We start from the raw sequence: 15,806 nt of genomic DNA on the forward strand, positions 1-15,806 counted from the left end.
AAGGGCAATAAGCTTAATGGGAAGCATGAATGAGTAATAGTCAAGAACGTCCAATAAGGTTTCATTTAGAAAAGCAGTAAACTATTCCCCCGGTGTGGCTTCTCACTGGCTAATAGATTATTGCGGTTGTTCATGCCAGCTCAAGCTTTTTGTATGCAGCTGTAACTAAATGTGACGCTAAGTGGGAATTGCTGACATTTTGTGTCTGCAAAATGTCAGATTTTCAGGACCTTAAACGAGCAGCCTAGTTTTTAGCTTGCAGACCACACGTGCCGTCTCCAATGGGTTGTGATTGGGGAACAATGTTTTTTGACCCATTAAAGAGCATTACATTTAAAGAATAGTCCTTCAAGTTCGAAGTGGAGACTCGCAACAACATTGATGTTTGCCCAGAAAGCTTCCCTGGATAAATAATGGTTGCACATGCCAAAAGAATTTGTGTGTGTTAGTGGTCGTGCAATTAAATATGCCTCAGTTTGCATCTTTGCCTCTCTGCTGTATCTCTGTTCGTTCCACCCCTCACGACCCGCAGTGGGATCAGGTCTTATACTTCCCAAATGAAACCGGATCTCTTGAATTCAATGTGCCCTCTAAGATCTCAATTAGGATTGGTTGACACAACAGTCCATCGCTACTTCCCAGATCCAGACATCCAACCCCTCACCCTCCCTCGGGTGCCCAGAGGAAACTATACTCCGTCTCCTCCAGCCTCCCTTGTACATTTGGTTTAAGTGAACCTCCCTGTTAGCACCAGTATTCAGCGGGTCATCGCTGCAGCAAGACCGCATCCAGGAATCCCTAACTTTTTAAACTCTTGGTGATAATGGGAGCCCCAGAGGAGGAAGCGCCACGTCCACCATCGGACATTACAGTGTTCGGGGCCAACTGTACCCTCCACGGCCTCAGCCACATCTTCCTGCCCGGTGGGGTGACTATTCGACGGCTGCTTTGGGCCGCCGCATTCAGCTCCTCCCTTTCCATCTTCCTCTACCAAGTGGCCGACCGTGTGATCGAGTACTACCAGTACCCCCATGTCACCATCCTGGATGAGATGGACAGCCCCGTCATGTACTTCCCAGCCATCACCATCTGCAACTACAACAGCTATCGAAAGTCCCAGATCCGTAGGAACGACATCTTCTGGATGGCCGGGCTCTTGGGTGTGGAGCAAGGGGACTTTGACGACTTCTTGGCCGCGTTGGGCCAGCCCACGGACGACAGCAAGTTCTTCCCCAGCAAGACCTTCAACATGCTGGAGTTTGTGCAGAGGACGAGCCACAACATAGATGAGATGTTGCTTGACTGCAAGTATCGAGGCAAGGACTGCGGTCCAGAGAACTTCACTACCGTAAGTATGGCTCCCTCTGTGGGTCTGGCCTCGGGTGGAAATTGGTGGAGACTGCGTCAGAATTATTATGGGATACACTGTGAGAGAGTGAAGAAGTACAACCTTAAATATTTCAGAATTTCTTAATGGGATAAATGCAGATTTGTTAAATATTTAGGCAAGAATATTCATCAGAAAATCTAAAAATTATTAACACAAAGCTGGAAAGCCAGATTTGAACATATGCAGAAGCCTTTGGCAACAATGCCAACAACTGTGAGCTGTTCATTATAATGCAACAATTTGAATGCTTCATTCTGCCCACGGTGAAATGAAATATGAGTCAGTTTATGTTTATGAACACCAGAAGACATTAAAGCAGAGCTCTGCTGTAAGAAGGCTGTTTTTTATCAAATGAGCGTCGTCATGATGAGACGCATACACATCAGATATCATTAGGGGAAGAGACTTCACTTCATTCAAATTATGTTGTCATTTCTTAATTGTTTCTTCAGTAATGGTCCCATAATCCTTCTTTGTTTTTTAAAAATAATTAACGGCATGTTTGTAGAGAGATTAAGTAGCTCTAGGGGGAACAACAGGTATGGGGGATGTTTGACAGGACTAAATCTAAGGAATAATAAGAACGAGATGCTTTCTCTCGCAATGATTTCTTGGTGATGGCAATATTTACACTGTATCCAATCCTCCATTTTGTGACTACGATTAATAGTAATTTTTCTTGAAGGAGAAATGAGAGTTACTTCCTCAAGAATTGTCCTCAGAAAGATGTAAAGCACTGAGGTGCCATATGGTCCAACAAATCTCTGGTGACATCACGCATCATGCATTATGAAGCGAACATATGGCGTTTTCAAGACCACTAGAGTTTCTTAATACATTAATGTTTTTGTTTTTTTTGTAAATACCTCAGAAGAAGGATCCTCATAGTAGTAATGGCACCACATGTTCGAGTGTTTTGTCTCATAACAGAACGAAAAGGTGACTTTTCTTAACTTTTGTGCCTTCACTTTTTTTAAATCCCATTTTTTTTTTCCTCCTCATTTTTCAGGCCTCAACCAAAGAGATAAAATCATGTCAGCAGGATTTGAACGGAACTTAATCGTCCTGCCGCAGAGACAGGGGAAGGATTGTATTTCAATGAAATAGGCCATTGATTTGAGTGATGGAAGCCGAGCACCAATATCAGCTTGTCATGCTGCACAATTTCTTTGAGAACCAGCATCAGCGGATGTGAGGCAAATGATTTATACCAATTACGTAGCAGGTCTACAGTGGCAATACTGTTATTGTGTGGGAGAGACAGTAGTTTATGTTAAACCCACATCAAACCTGACATCAACTTTAAGCAGAGCTTCAGACGGGAAAATAGTGCACCAGATTTCTGTTCCAAAATCAAAAACGGCACATAAAGGCAGATTTTTGATACCGATGTGGTCGGTCAGGTGACCTTGGCTCTTCCACATCCACACGCACAAAGGGCAAATTTCTGCTTAATGTCAGAAACTGGAGACGCTCTGAGGGCCTAAGTATAGAGGGGATGAATTAAATATTCATGGCGCTGCCTGAATTCCCCCTCCTCAGCCTGCTGATCTTACTGTGGGAGGCTCAGAGGCAAGTCCTCTCACAGGAGATGAGATGTGATGGAATTGAGATTACCCATTATATACTTCAGGAACATCAGCGCGGGATGACTCACGCAAGGTCTAGACAACATCTGATAATTAGCTCTCTGCATGTGGAGAAATCGGTGGAAATATGCACAAGATCAGTGAAATGCCTCCGCTGATGTATTTTACTTTTGAGTTTTGCGCATTTTGATATGTATGTGTTAAAACAGCAGAACAGTAAAATAGCCTTTTTCCTATTGGAAACACTTATTTCTGCTGTCTTTTGACATATTGCGTCGTATGATACTTCGATCTTCACAGTACTTCTGTCTGTGTGTGACGACGTGTTTGTGTGCCTGAATGCCTGAATAGACGTTTTTTGTGGCGTAGTCAAGACAAAGAAACGGCGGCTGAAGAAGCTACAGCACGCCTACAGTGACGGGAAAGACCAGATGTTTCTGTTAATGAGTTGGATATGGGTGCTGTAGCATTGAGAAATCTTGGAGAGGAAATACCCCCAAGTGCAATTATTCCCTCTGCACAAAGTAATAAAATATTTTTTTTTGGGGTGGAGGATGTAATTCGATGGAGGAGAACAAGTCTCAGATATTAAAAGGCTGGCAGATGGTAGATGCTGGATGCTGGAAATGTTCTACCCAGTGCTATAAATATATACGGGACCATAGCCTTGAATGTCCCTGTATATCAATCTGTGAGTGAACTGTGGTAATAAGCTTTATTCAGACTGCACTGAAGGACTTTTGTGCCTCTGCAACAAAAGTTATCATTTTTCTGTGTTTATCACTCAACGTTATATTAAAGAAAACATTATCAGATTTCAACACAACTGATAAACAAACAACAAACAACGTTGAGGCTTTGTTTCATTATCAAAATGAATCTCATGCCTCCATCTTGTTGCCGTACACACCTCCGTGAACCTGTGTGTGTGTGTGTGTGTGTGTGTGTGTGTGTGTGTGTGTGTGTGTGTGTGTGTGTGTGTGTGTGTGTGTGTGTGTGTGTGTGAGAGATTGATTGCCTCATTAATAGTCAAAAGCGTATGCACGCCCAACTCACCGCTGTGGATTAAACCTGCGAGATTGGCTCTGACCAAATAAATCGTCTGTGTGTGTGTGTGTGTGTGTGTGTGTGTGTGTGTGTGTGTGTGTGTGTGTGTGTGTGTGTGTGTGTGTGTGTGCGGGATATCATTTCAATCGATCACCAGCTCGGAGGATCACCTGACTTGCATTAATGCAAAGAGTTGATTCTAATACATTTACTTGTTACCGTTGATCCTGTGTGGTGCGATTATACTTCCTGCGAAGGTGTCGGGTCGTGTTGACACTAACCGTTTTATTATTGCATCGTGGTCTGTCTGTTGCGGCTGGGGATTTATTCGGTGTCTGCCAAAGCAAAGGCGGGATGTGATGTTTCACTTCATCCACTGCAGTATAGTCTGGAGGCTGACGCTGGCTTTAGAGGTCAAAGAAAGGAAGTAAAGGAAGCAGAAGTCGGGATTGAGTGTTAGACCTGTTTCGAAATAGGCAGTGTGGGAGATAGCAAAAGAGACAGAAGAGTAGCAGCTTATACAAGAGCGATAGATAAGGGGGGGGGGGGGGTAGAGTTGAAGGAGAGAGCTAAGACAAAGTGGAAACAAAAGAGAAAGGAGAGAGAGGCAGAAGGAGGCTGTGCTGAGCTTAGATTGAGGTGGGACTGGGACTCGGCTGAGGAGACCGGCACCATCATTGTGATTCAGCCCGGCTTTGGAGTCGAGCCCACAACTGGAAGCATATTAGGAGAGATGAAGGGAAGAGGTGTGCGGAGGAGCACAAAATTACAGTGCTGCTTGGAGCATGAAAAAGGAGCGGAGAGATAAAATAAAGCTCCACTGTACAAACACTGGAATAAACAAATCTAAAGGCAGCGAGTGTGGATGACAGGCCAGATAGCAAATACCTAAAGTGTTTGTTCCATTAGTCAGTGTCAGTGAAGGCCAGTGCGGGGAGCCACTGTTACTGTACTGTAAGTGCAGTATTGGCAGGCCAATCAATGGCGCTGAAGAGGCATAGTGAGGAATTCATAGCAGGGGACGCTGTACGTCGATGCTTTTTTTGCTGACTCGCACATCAGGGAGCAGATATTACCAGAGGCAGACGTCGGAGGTGCCAGTTGACGGAACCTCTTAAGTTTATTAGCTTGTTAGGTGGAGACATTGGACAAGAGTGTGGCTCTGTCCAAAACCAATAGTGCCATTATGTTGTGTTCTAGATTATCAGCCATCTGGCATCGAGTGATATCCAAACAAAAGCACCATGTTTGGCCTGTTAATATCCAGATTTTCATACAGTTTACCATATGAAATATCTTCTATTTACGAATCAACGATGGGGCAAAAAATTGACTCATGGTTTCCTATCGCATATCTTTTTGATCTTAGATTACCTGCCATGCCCATATTTATCTGCTGTTTCCACTAATGGCCTCTGGGATCTATACGCTGCACCCTAACACGATATAAGCGATGCCTTACACCTTCTGAAGTGATGTATCGCTCTCTTCTTTCACGTAAACTGAGACATCACGAGTCACTGCACAGGGGAAGCCAGACATGACAAATTGTTGGAAACTGCAAATCATTTTTTTTTTTTTTGGGAAGTATGAGTGATGATGTCATGCACTTTCAAGTTTTAAAAGAACCCTTTACATTTAGATGATGTAATGATGTTTGTTTGAATGCTGGAAAGAGAGAGAGAGAGAGCGAGAGAGAGAGAGAGAGAGAGAGAGAGAGAGAGAGAGAGAGAGAGAGAGAGAGAGAGTCTGTGCAGCTTTGCGGATGTTTAGGAATATGATGTGAATTTGTAATATGTTCACCTGACAGAGGATATGGAATGCTGTTACTCTACGCTGCTTTTAGGCAGCTTACATGCGCTCACAATGCTTAATTTCTGGGCGAGCGAGCGAAATAGATTCAGGAATGGATACCAAAATCCTCCAGCTGAGCAAACAAGATGAGAACATGCTGAAAAAAATAAATAAATAGAGATTATATTTGCAGCTGAAAGTACCGGTGAGGAAATATAAGGGGTGAGTTTATCAAAGTGTGACTGCGGGGCTGCAGACTGAAAGCTTGAGTGACGGCGCACAGCGTTTTCTGCCTGGAATGGAACAAGGGAACAAGATGGCAGGTGTAGCCAGCAGCATCTGTTTTTTATTGATACAGACTACATCTGCTCTCCACCTGGTCTGCCAGGGGAGGGGGGGGGGGGGGTAATAATGCACATGTGCTGTGTCAGAGATGTTTACAATTACCGTGCTTAGCCCGGCATTTTCTTTTTATGAAAATCTAGTTTTATGACCCATAAGATTCACAGCGAATGTCCTCTAAAACAGCTTTCGGGTTTATTTAATTAATTTTTCTTACAAAGTACACGTCAGTATTTCTTGCTTTTTGATGTATTTTATATGAGGTATTTCTAAGCCCCTCTTAGCTTAAAAATCCATTCTTGCTTTCCTTGCATTACTCATCCAGCATACAGAGTGGCTGTGTTGTATTTCAAGGAGGTTAGCTCATTTAGAGGCAGGCCACAAGATGTCTCCCTCTGCTAAAGAAGCTGCCCGTCCACCAGAGTGACATCCCTGATTGCAAATGTTTTGCCTCTAACCGCCTGCCTTCTGTTCCTGATTCACATTTGTTTGGTCCTCTTAAATCACAGAATGGGACTTCTCTGCCTTTTCTCAGACCTTTACTTTAGCTCCAGAAATTGTCAGGGAGTCGAGTTGTGAAGTTTTCATGTGAATCCGAGTGTGACATGCTGCATATCCAATAACTCCATGGGGAAATTTCAAGATTAAAATAATAAATGAATATTCAACAAATCAGTTTTATTCATTCAAACTTTATTAATGTTTTTTTTATCCAAAAGTTCAAGGCAATAACTGAATACTGTATGACAATGATATTAAATTCATTAAGTGAATTAATCAAATGTAATTCGGTCACATTACTGTCATTATGAATATATAAGTAAATTACTTGATTTGGTGATTGACAGATAATAATGATAAACTATAGATTATAGTAATAATACTAATAAGTATTGTTATTATTATTATTTTTACTTATTCATCATGGTAAGGAATATTAATGTATGATATTCATTTATTTTATTTTTTTTTACTCTTTTCTCTCAATTTTATATACAATTTCTTTATCTAGAAAACAATATACATATTTATTGATAATAAAAATGATCATTAGTTGCTGCCCTATTTCTTATTATCTTTAACTAACTCACAATTGCCCCGAGACAAATTGCTTGTTTTTTCTGCACAATAGTCCAAAACTCCCAAAATATTGTGTTTACCATCATAGAAGATTAATAAGAAACGCACCAAATATTCCCAATTGAGAAGCTTGAGCCAATTGATTTTTGGCATTTTTACTTGACTTCAATGATTAATCAGTAATCAGAACTGTTGTCTATTAATCCACTAATCAACTGATGCGTTCAGCTCGACAGTAACTGGACAGTAATGTTGGACACGGCTTTCATTCTTCCTCATCTTCGTCTCTGCCTCGTCTGTGCTGTGTGCATTTCTGATACTCTGCCAGCATTTCATTCTCACTGGCCCTTGAAGGAGCTCTTCCCTTTACTCAGTCAAAACTCTGCTCCTCCTCTAATGAGACCTCTGGGGTACGGTTCAACTGGGCTTTGACATAAAAGAGGATGGTTAGTGTCATTCTCTGACAGCCTCCAGGATCCCTGAGCTGGTCTTAAAGCCGGCCAATAAATGGACAAATCTGAAAAGTGCTTCTTTCAAATAGTTCTACTTTGCCATCAAACGGCAATCGGCTGCTCGTTCTCTATTCGGCAAATTGTATTACACCATGATTCACTAATTACATGCTTGAATACGGAGACAGAGATGAAAAGTCTTTGCATCCTCAGGAAGATAACAATAGAAGTGTGGGAGCAGCAGAATGTGTTTTCTTAAGGAGGATAGCAATTTTATAGAGACGAAAAAATCATTCATCATCATTAACTGCATTTCGCCCGGAGCGCTTTATATTCTTGAGCGATTGCAGCGATTTGTTGGAGGGGATATTTTAACTAAATTAATGATTTTGCAAAATTATTTTTCAAATAAACGCAGCTCTAAAAAGTTAGTTACACTGAAGGGAAAGCCATATTATATATATTAAAAAAAAGGTTCTAAAACTGTAGCCTTCAGTGCAGAAACATTATTGCAGAGTGTTACACCAGATTGGAAAGCTTTGTTGTTTCATTGAGTAGATTGGAAATGATCAGACCTTCGGCCATGTTGTATTTCCAATAACACAAGTGAGGAGGAAACACCGACTTCCTGTTCATAAAGCTATACAGTCCACTGCCTTGTTCTTCAATAACCAGGCACGCCATTGATTCTGATAAAAACAACAAAAAACATACACTGACGAGACTTCATTCACGTGCTAACACGTTCTCAACTTTATAAACTAACATGTCAGTGTTGTGCTTTAAGGTTCACCTGCCTGATATCTCCACTTTTGGGATGCAAAGCAGTTCACATCAATGACTCTGAATTATGATTACCAGACACGTCATCTGTTTCTGCTGGATGTGTAAATAAGAAATTACTTGCTAACAAGTTTGTTTGCAGCTTGTTTCTGCTGCCCCCAAGTGGCCAAAAACGGCTAAAGCCGGTTTAAGACAAAGAAAAGAAGGAAAACCTCACAATCGAGAGGCTGAAACTCAAGAATGTTTGGTGTTTTTGCTGGAAATATGATTGATTAACAACATTGAAATGTTATGTCAATTAAGACTTATTGTATAATCTTGAATAGTAACCTTTATGTAATCAGGTAATCTTGGTGAGATTAAGACTTAAGTACAGGATAAGGAATAACACAGAAATAGAGAGATACACAACCAATCCCCGACATTGCTGATAAGGTACATGGTTAAATGTTTGAAATGCAAAAGCAAAGAAATTAAGTAACGGGTCTAGTCAATATTGCATTCGGTGCTTTGAACCCTACTTGTGCCTAAATGTACCACACAATGTACCACACAGTAAAAGGCTGAATGCAAAGTCCGTTGTTCGGACAAAACGATGATTGTCATGCATTGCCGCCTGCAGCTGGGAATCTTAAAATTGCTCTTTGGTTCAAATTGCTGACGAGGGACCATTCGGAGACCAGGAGAGCCGTCCACTGAGCTTCTGTGGGACAAATGAGCTCAAGTAATTAACTCAGCAGTTAAATGTTCCTCAAATCTATTGACGTTTTTCCAAAGAAACCAAGAATAAAGGAAATGAATGCAGCTGGTCATTGAGCGAAGACGGCAGCCAGTCAGGTATGTGTGTGAGAAGATGTTATTGTTGGAGATATTTACTTGCCTGCCGCTCATGAAGCATTAGTATTTCTCTCCTCTGTGTATTGCTTTGTTTTTGGGTCTGACACTGAGGTAGTTATCCCTGTTGGTGCCAAAATAAAAGCCTTTTGTTCACTTTGACTGGATCGTTTCCAAACAGAGAGAATCTTTAATAATACAATTAAAAATAGACTGTCTGGTTGTTTCTAAGAATAAAAAGCTTTCAACGTAAGGCTAAAAAGAAAACAATGCAAAGTATCGCTCTTGCCTGGAAGAAGAACAATAACGGCGGGCTGCAGACATGACATACAGCTGTTAGGGGAGCTGGACCCGGGCAATTCATTTAGTTGTTTTGCTCACGGGGAAAATAACTATCACCACAACACTGAAGCTGTTACTGTGGATTATTTTTATTATCCATAACCAGACATTCATTAATATTATCAGGCTGTTGTTACCACAGCTTTTTACCACACAGAAAACCGTTCTGCATGGTGTCTCTGTTTCTTCGTTATGAATTGATCTTTTTGTCTAGTATTAAATTGGCTGGAGATAAATTTAACTGTTTTGAAATAATCTTTGTATTAAATGAAGGTTTGCATAATAGTTAAATATGGAAACAAATGGAACGGAGGACTCCTTTCAACTCTTCCTCCTCCGCACTGAAGTGGTCTTGACAAAGTTAACGTGTGATTACCAAACTCTTCTCCATGTTTGTAATAATGACATCCAATAACATTAAGTGAAGCAATCAAAAGACTCGTTGCTTCTGTTTACTTATCACTTGTCCTTGGTTTTGATCAAAGGAAAGCATTTCAATTAGTATAAGGAAAAGCTGTCCATTTACACTGCAGCATTTAGGAAGACGATGGATGTAGATGAGGAATACACCTCGGATACATCAGACCCGGTAAAGCCGGCTTTGTGGTGATCAAACAACAGAAGTCTTCTTCTTCTTCTTCTTCTTCTTCCATGTGACATACTGACACACTCATGACATAAAGGATGCCTCATGTCATTTTTAAATCCATAACTTTCAAACTATGAGTCCATGTTCAGCCAATTTTCACCAAAGATATAATTTCCCATTTAAATGCATTGATTTTGTGTTTTTGTGAGTTAAATGAGAAGGTTAATACTAGTTGTATTTGAGTATGTAGTAGTATAAGTATGACGCTAGAAAACAGGAGCTTAGCATTCATTTCTAAAGTTTGCTAATTTGCTATATCTCGTTTAATTAAACTACTAAATCTGAAGTGCAAAAACATGAAGTTGTGCCCAGTGACTTCCTGGAGACAAGGCTGGCTGTTTCCCAGTGTTTTAGCCTATGTTAAGCTAACGGCCTGCTAGCTCTGCCTTCATATGTAAAGAACAGATATGGGAGAGATGTCGACCTTCTCCCTTCTCCCTTCTCATCTCAGAGGAAAAGGTTATTCCCCAAAATGTCAAACTATTTCTGTAAAGTAAAACTTCTTTTTTTCACGCTTGCTTAATTTTCACAACTATTTGGTTCAAGATGAAACGGGGGACAGAAAAGTGGCAATCTGGAAGATTTTAATTTAAATAACTGTTGAGTCACTACCTATTGCAGAATGAGGTAACTCAGTGATGATTGAGCCGACGGTCCACTGAGGAAATATTGCAATCTCTCTATATTTGCAGTATTACAAACTGAGTGTGGAGACATTCCCAGATAAAAATAGCTGCTTTGCAGTTCTTATCCATTGTATACACACTCCAAATGTAACTGTGGACACAATTATGAAAACTTGAAGTCATGTATCAAAATAAAGACTCTTCAACTTGAAGTAAAATGTCTTTGTTTTCCCTCAAATAGAAATTCTAAATCAACCAGGACTGAAATCTTAAGGATTGCCACTTAAATACACAATCGATTGATTGATTCAGAATTGGATTCAATTGTTTTAGTCCAATTCAACTCCAATTCTCAACTTTCAAATGACATCCTCGACTCCAACAACACACAGTAATCCAACACTTATTCACTTTTCACAATCCTTTTTTACAACCATTTATCTCCACAGCTGTGATCAGGTTACTCAGCCAACAGTCACATTACAGACTGAAAAGATTCCAGCTAACATAATGAAAAAAATAGTCTCAGTGTGAAGCTGAGCCTTCTGCCGAACAGAATCCTCTGATGGTCTCACATAACTGGAGCGAAGCACCTTTAATATCTTCCAGAGCCACATCTGCATGCAGCAGGATGTCAGCCCTCATTGCACTGCGTTTGTGAAATCACATTTGAAACTGGCAGAAAAAGGCAAACTAGGAAATGTGCCATAACGGATATTTTCCAACACATTCTGAGGATTCTGCTGTGTTTTTCTGCAACTATCCGACTCCCCTCACTTATCAATTATATAGATTTATAGATCCACGAGCAAGCTGGGGTTTCTCCAATATTAAAGAATTTCAGACTTCATTTTTATATTTATTTTTCCGTTGCAGAGTTACGTTATCACAATTATTTATACTTTCAATGATACCCCCTCCCCCCCTCGTCTCTCTATGCCATTGGAGGTCTACTTCATCACCGGAGGAAAAACAATTTCATCCACTGGCTCCACCTCATTCTCCATTCGCATGTAGAGAGAGTGTGTAGAGAGGCAACAAGCTTTATATTCCTTTCTGCAGGCTGCAAGTCAACAGTGTAAAAAAAAAAAAAAAAAGCATCTCTTCAATCTGTGGAAAAAGGGAGGAGTTGGGTTCCGGGCAGCTACTGCACAAAGAGAAAAACCACCGAAATCTGCAAGTATTGTCTGCCACTGGAGAGGGAGATGGAGGAGTGAAAGATCAGAGCAACAGGGGTAAGCCTCTCCGGATTTTCAAAGTGATTGCCTCTGGGAGTGAAGCCGTCGCTCACATCTGCAATTATCACGTCCATTTATCTATTGGTGAAGGACTGGTGATGGTTACGCTTGATGGTTTTCGTTAATGGAGTGATTCAGCTGTTTCTCTCATAAAGGAATCAGTATGTAAATCAATTTTTACCTCCCCCAAGGAGCTCAGTTCCCCGTTTCTCTTTTTTTAATATCTTCACGGCAAAGAATTTTCAAGCCTGAACAGTGGGACGGCTGCACATTGGGACTCCAGTCGCTGCTACCTGGAATCTGTGATACACAAACCTGGACATGGTTGTGGAGAAAGCCACTATGTGTACATGTGGGATGTCTAGGGTGGGCTACTGAGAAACAGCATACGGTGAAGCGGCTGCCTTGACACAAGCAATTATGGTTAAAGCAGCCACGTCCGAAGCAGTTGCCCTGGGGCCACACAAAGGCAATGAAGCCCAAGAGACCCGTCTCCGTAACACTGAGTCCAGCTCGCTCAAACCAACGTGGAAAGAGATCACGTTCAGTTTCATAATGAAGACCAAAATCCACGGTTTGAAGTTCGTCTTCTCTCCGGACAAGTCGAAACCTCAGCGGGTCATCTGGATCATGGCCTTCTTCTTTTGCCTGAGTCTCCTGTGCACCTGGTCCTGGAATCGAATCCAGTACCTGATGTCCTACCCGGCCATCACTAAGATCTACATGGTGTGGGCTCACAACATGTCCTTCCCAGCCGTTACCTTCTGCAACAAAAATGTGTTCCGCGTGTCCTCTCTGACCAAGGACGACCTGTATCAGAGCGGCTACTGGATGGACCTCATGTACTCGAACCACACCGTGATGGAGAGGAGCCTGTCCATCCTCAAAGACAGCCACAAGCAGGGTCTCCTGAGCCTGCTGGACTTCGACAACTACACCCCGCCCCCTGAATACAGCATCAACACCACCGAGATGATGGGACGCCTCGGCCACCAGTTGGAGGACATGCTGCTGGAGTGCAGGTTCCGAGGGGAAGCCTGCACCTACAAAAACTTCAGCACTGTATGTACAGAGAGAAAGATGGTGTTTGTCAGGTGTGGATGTTGTTTACAAGGTGTATTAATAATTCATGCGAGCGTTTGACGACGCAGCCTCGTTCTCTCAGGGTGTTTTAAGGTGTCGATGTTTGAAAGCTGCAAAGAAGAAAGCCTGTCCTGTTTTTGCCTCTCAGACACAACAGCTTTTTCCTCAACAAGCGTCACGCTCTGAAAAAGTCACTCAAGGAAACAAACACGGTGTTACCTTCATGTTGTGGTGGAATCTCAATGTCACGTCATCATCAATGACTTCTACGTTACAGTTTTTCGAGTGTGTCGCTGCCGAGTTCTTGAATTTCCAGTTCCTTTAACGCCTTTTTTGCTTTATGTCCCGTGACAACAGTATTAAGGAAGAAAAATGAGAGCGTTAATAATTCAGACATCGTAAATCAGTTCAAATTAAAATTCTAGCTTTTCTAATTAAACATCTGGAGGGCAGGTGGAATCCACGGTCTTGTTTCAAAAAGGCAGCTGAGCTTTTGAGTGAGCACTGAATGCTGCTTGGATTCAGTGGGAGATGTTTGTGAACCATAAAGGCACTATTCAGAGTGGTATTATTCCTATCAAATGCCTTCAGCGCATTCTTTAACCCCGTCTAGAATTCATTTAAAAGGCTCACAGAAACTTCTGCAGTGAGAAGTATGCATGCAGAGGGACTCATTTAATTCCACCGCACTGAGAATAATTTATATCTGGGCACACAGTCGTAGATTTAACACACTAACCTGTCACTGGCATCACATTTCACCACTTGCCTCTGTAGGTCTGAATATGTACAGAGTCCTAAGAATCAAACCTGTAGCTGTGACGACTTCGACTGGTCTTGAGACAGTTGAAATGCAAAGTCCTGCACACTGCGATGTGTCGGATGTCCATGGAGGCTTCTCTGTTTTGCACAAACCTGTGCAGATGCACAATCTTAGGGGCTGTAATTTTGGATTCAAACGGTGTTGTGTTGCTCACGTGAGACTGAATGAAGCTCCCGTTTTTTTATTTATCTGAGCTTAAAATCTGAATCTTCAAAAACCAGTTCCCTTGTCACTTTGCAGAGCTCATTAGGCAGCAGGGGGAAAGGACCAAAGCGCTGTCTCCGTCTGTCTGAGCTGTGTGTAAGTCCGTCTGTGTGTGGACACGGAACACTGCCTCTGATCTCTTGAGATCGGCTTTGCATTGCTGGTTGGGTTTTGGCTCTTAGCTCGACCTCACCACCACACTGTGGAGTCAAAATTAACCATTAGATGACATCTTTCCAGCATTAAATGCTTACAAATGTGAAGTTTCATTGATTCCAATCAGCCTTGATAAGCCTTGATTTATTATCTGAATTTTATAACAACCTCTTTTTTCTTTTGCTTGAATTCCATCATCTTCAACGTTTGTTTTTTTTGTAATTGGGCACTTGAATTTTCTTTTTGAACGTTATTGAAAATCACGTTATTAAAATCACTTGATATTACTGTAATTATTATTACAGAAAATTCCTTTAAATTCTCAAATATTCTTTTCAAAGTAAAATATTGCACTGCTATACATTCAGTGGTATTAATCTACAATGTTCAATATTCAAACGTGACTAAATTACGTAATTAAGCATTTTTAGTTGCTTTTATTCAAAGCTTCCTCAAGCCTTTCTATGACTCCATAGCTTCATGATGATTGATGATGTAGTGGTGACTCATTTACAATCACCCCATTTCAGTGTGTAGTTGTGTTTGTTGGGATCAGAAACCAGCAGATGTTGATGCATATGTAACTGTGATGAAGTTGTGTGTAACGCTTTACTGTAGGAGTTGTTTCAATTTAAAATGGTGACTGTTTCTTCTGCAGGTTCTTATATTGTGTTGAAATGCAGGAGGAATAGATATTCTAGTTCCTCAGAGTGTTGCATAACCAATCAATTCTGCAGTCTGATAGTCTTGTCGCAAATTGATAAACTTATCTTGAGTTTACTCCGCACCCTCGAGCCGTATTCAGAATGTTAAGCTTTCTTAGTCTTTATCCAAACTTTAGAGTTCAGTTTAAAATGTCAACATTTCTAATCATCATACTGATTTGTTTTTACTTGTTTGGCAGAGGATGGAGAATTGTTTCAATCACAGAGAAAATCCAATAACTTGGGGGGGAAGTGTATCCGTCAACTGTAAGCACTGGCGCAAAAGCTGAAAATAAATACTTTAACTTAAGCCAACTGGATTAATTAAACGGGAAAGATATTTGGTGTGAGCAAATGGAGATTGCACATCAGGCGTTAAGTACCGCTGAGCTTTACTGGCACAGGTTCGGTCTCTCAAGAAGTTTGTAAGTCAAGAGACACACAAATATCTTTTACAAACCCAATTTAGAGTGGGCCTGTGTGTCCAGAGAGCGTCCACCTCAGACGTTTCTTATTTAATGACTGCAAAATAGTACATTCACCCTAACTTACTCGGGGGAAATCTGTAGTGAAATTGGGTAAAGATTGATAGCTGCTGCTGCTGCTGCTGCTGAGGAAAGCTCATTAATTCCTCAAATCAGAGCCAGGTGCCTGTTTAACGCCGGCGCTG

The 15,806-nt window shown here is 41.3% G+C and overlaps 1 protein-coding gene across 6 annotated transcripts in view; it reads left to right on the top strand.

The window, feature by feature from the left end:
- Positions 1-15,806, top strand: part of asic1c (acid-sensing (proton-gated) ion channel 1c) — an 84,798-nt gene that overhangs the window by 57,061 nt on the left and 11,931 nt on the right. For 3 of the 6 annotated variants that reach the window (XM_068701607.1, XM_068701609.1, XM_068701608.1), the window contains exon 1: positions 12,211-13,228. The exons of 2 other annotated variants lie outside the window; for them this stretch is intronic. In XM_068701607.1, coding sequence (XP_068557708.1) covers positions 12,587-13,228 — 642 coding nt within the window. In that variant the 5' untranslated portion in view covers positions 12,211-12,586. Of the gene's footprint in view, positions 1-756; positions 1,349-12,210; positions 13,229-15,806 lie in introns of those variants that run through there. One more of the 6 variants, XM_068701612.1, reaches the window with a different exon arrangement.

Source organism: Cebidichthys violaceus, unplaced genomic scaffold, assembly GCF_023349555.1.
Source record: "Cebidichthys violaceus isolate CVI_PGR_0920_01 unplaced genomic scaffold, fCebVio1.0.p SCAF_8, whole genome shotgun sequence".
NCBI lineage: Eukaryota > Metazoa > Chordata > Actinopteri > Perciformes > Stichaeidae > Cebidichthys > Cebidichthys violaceus.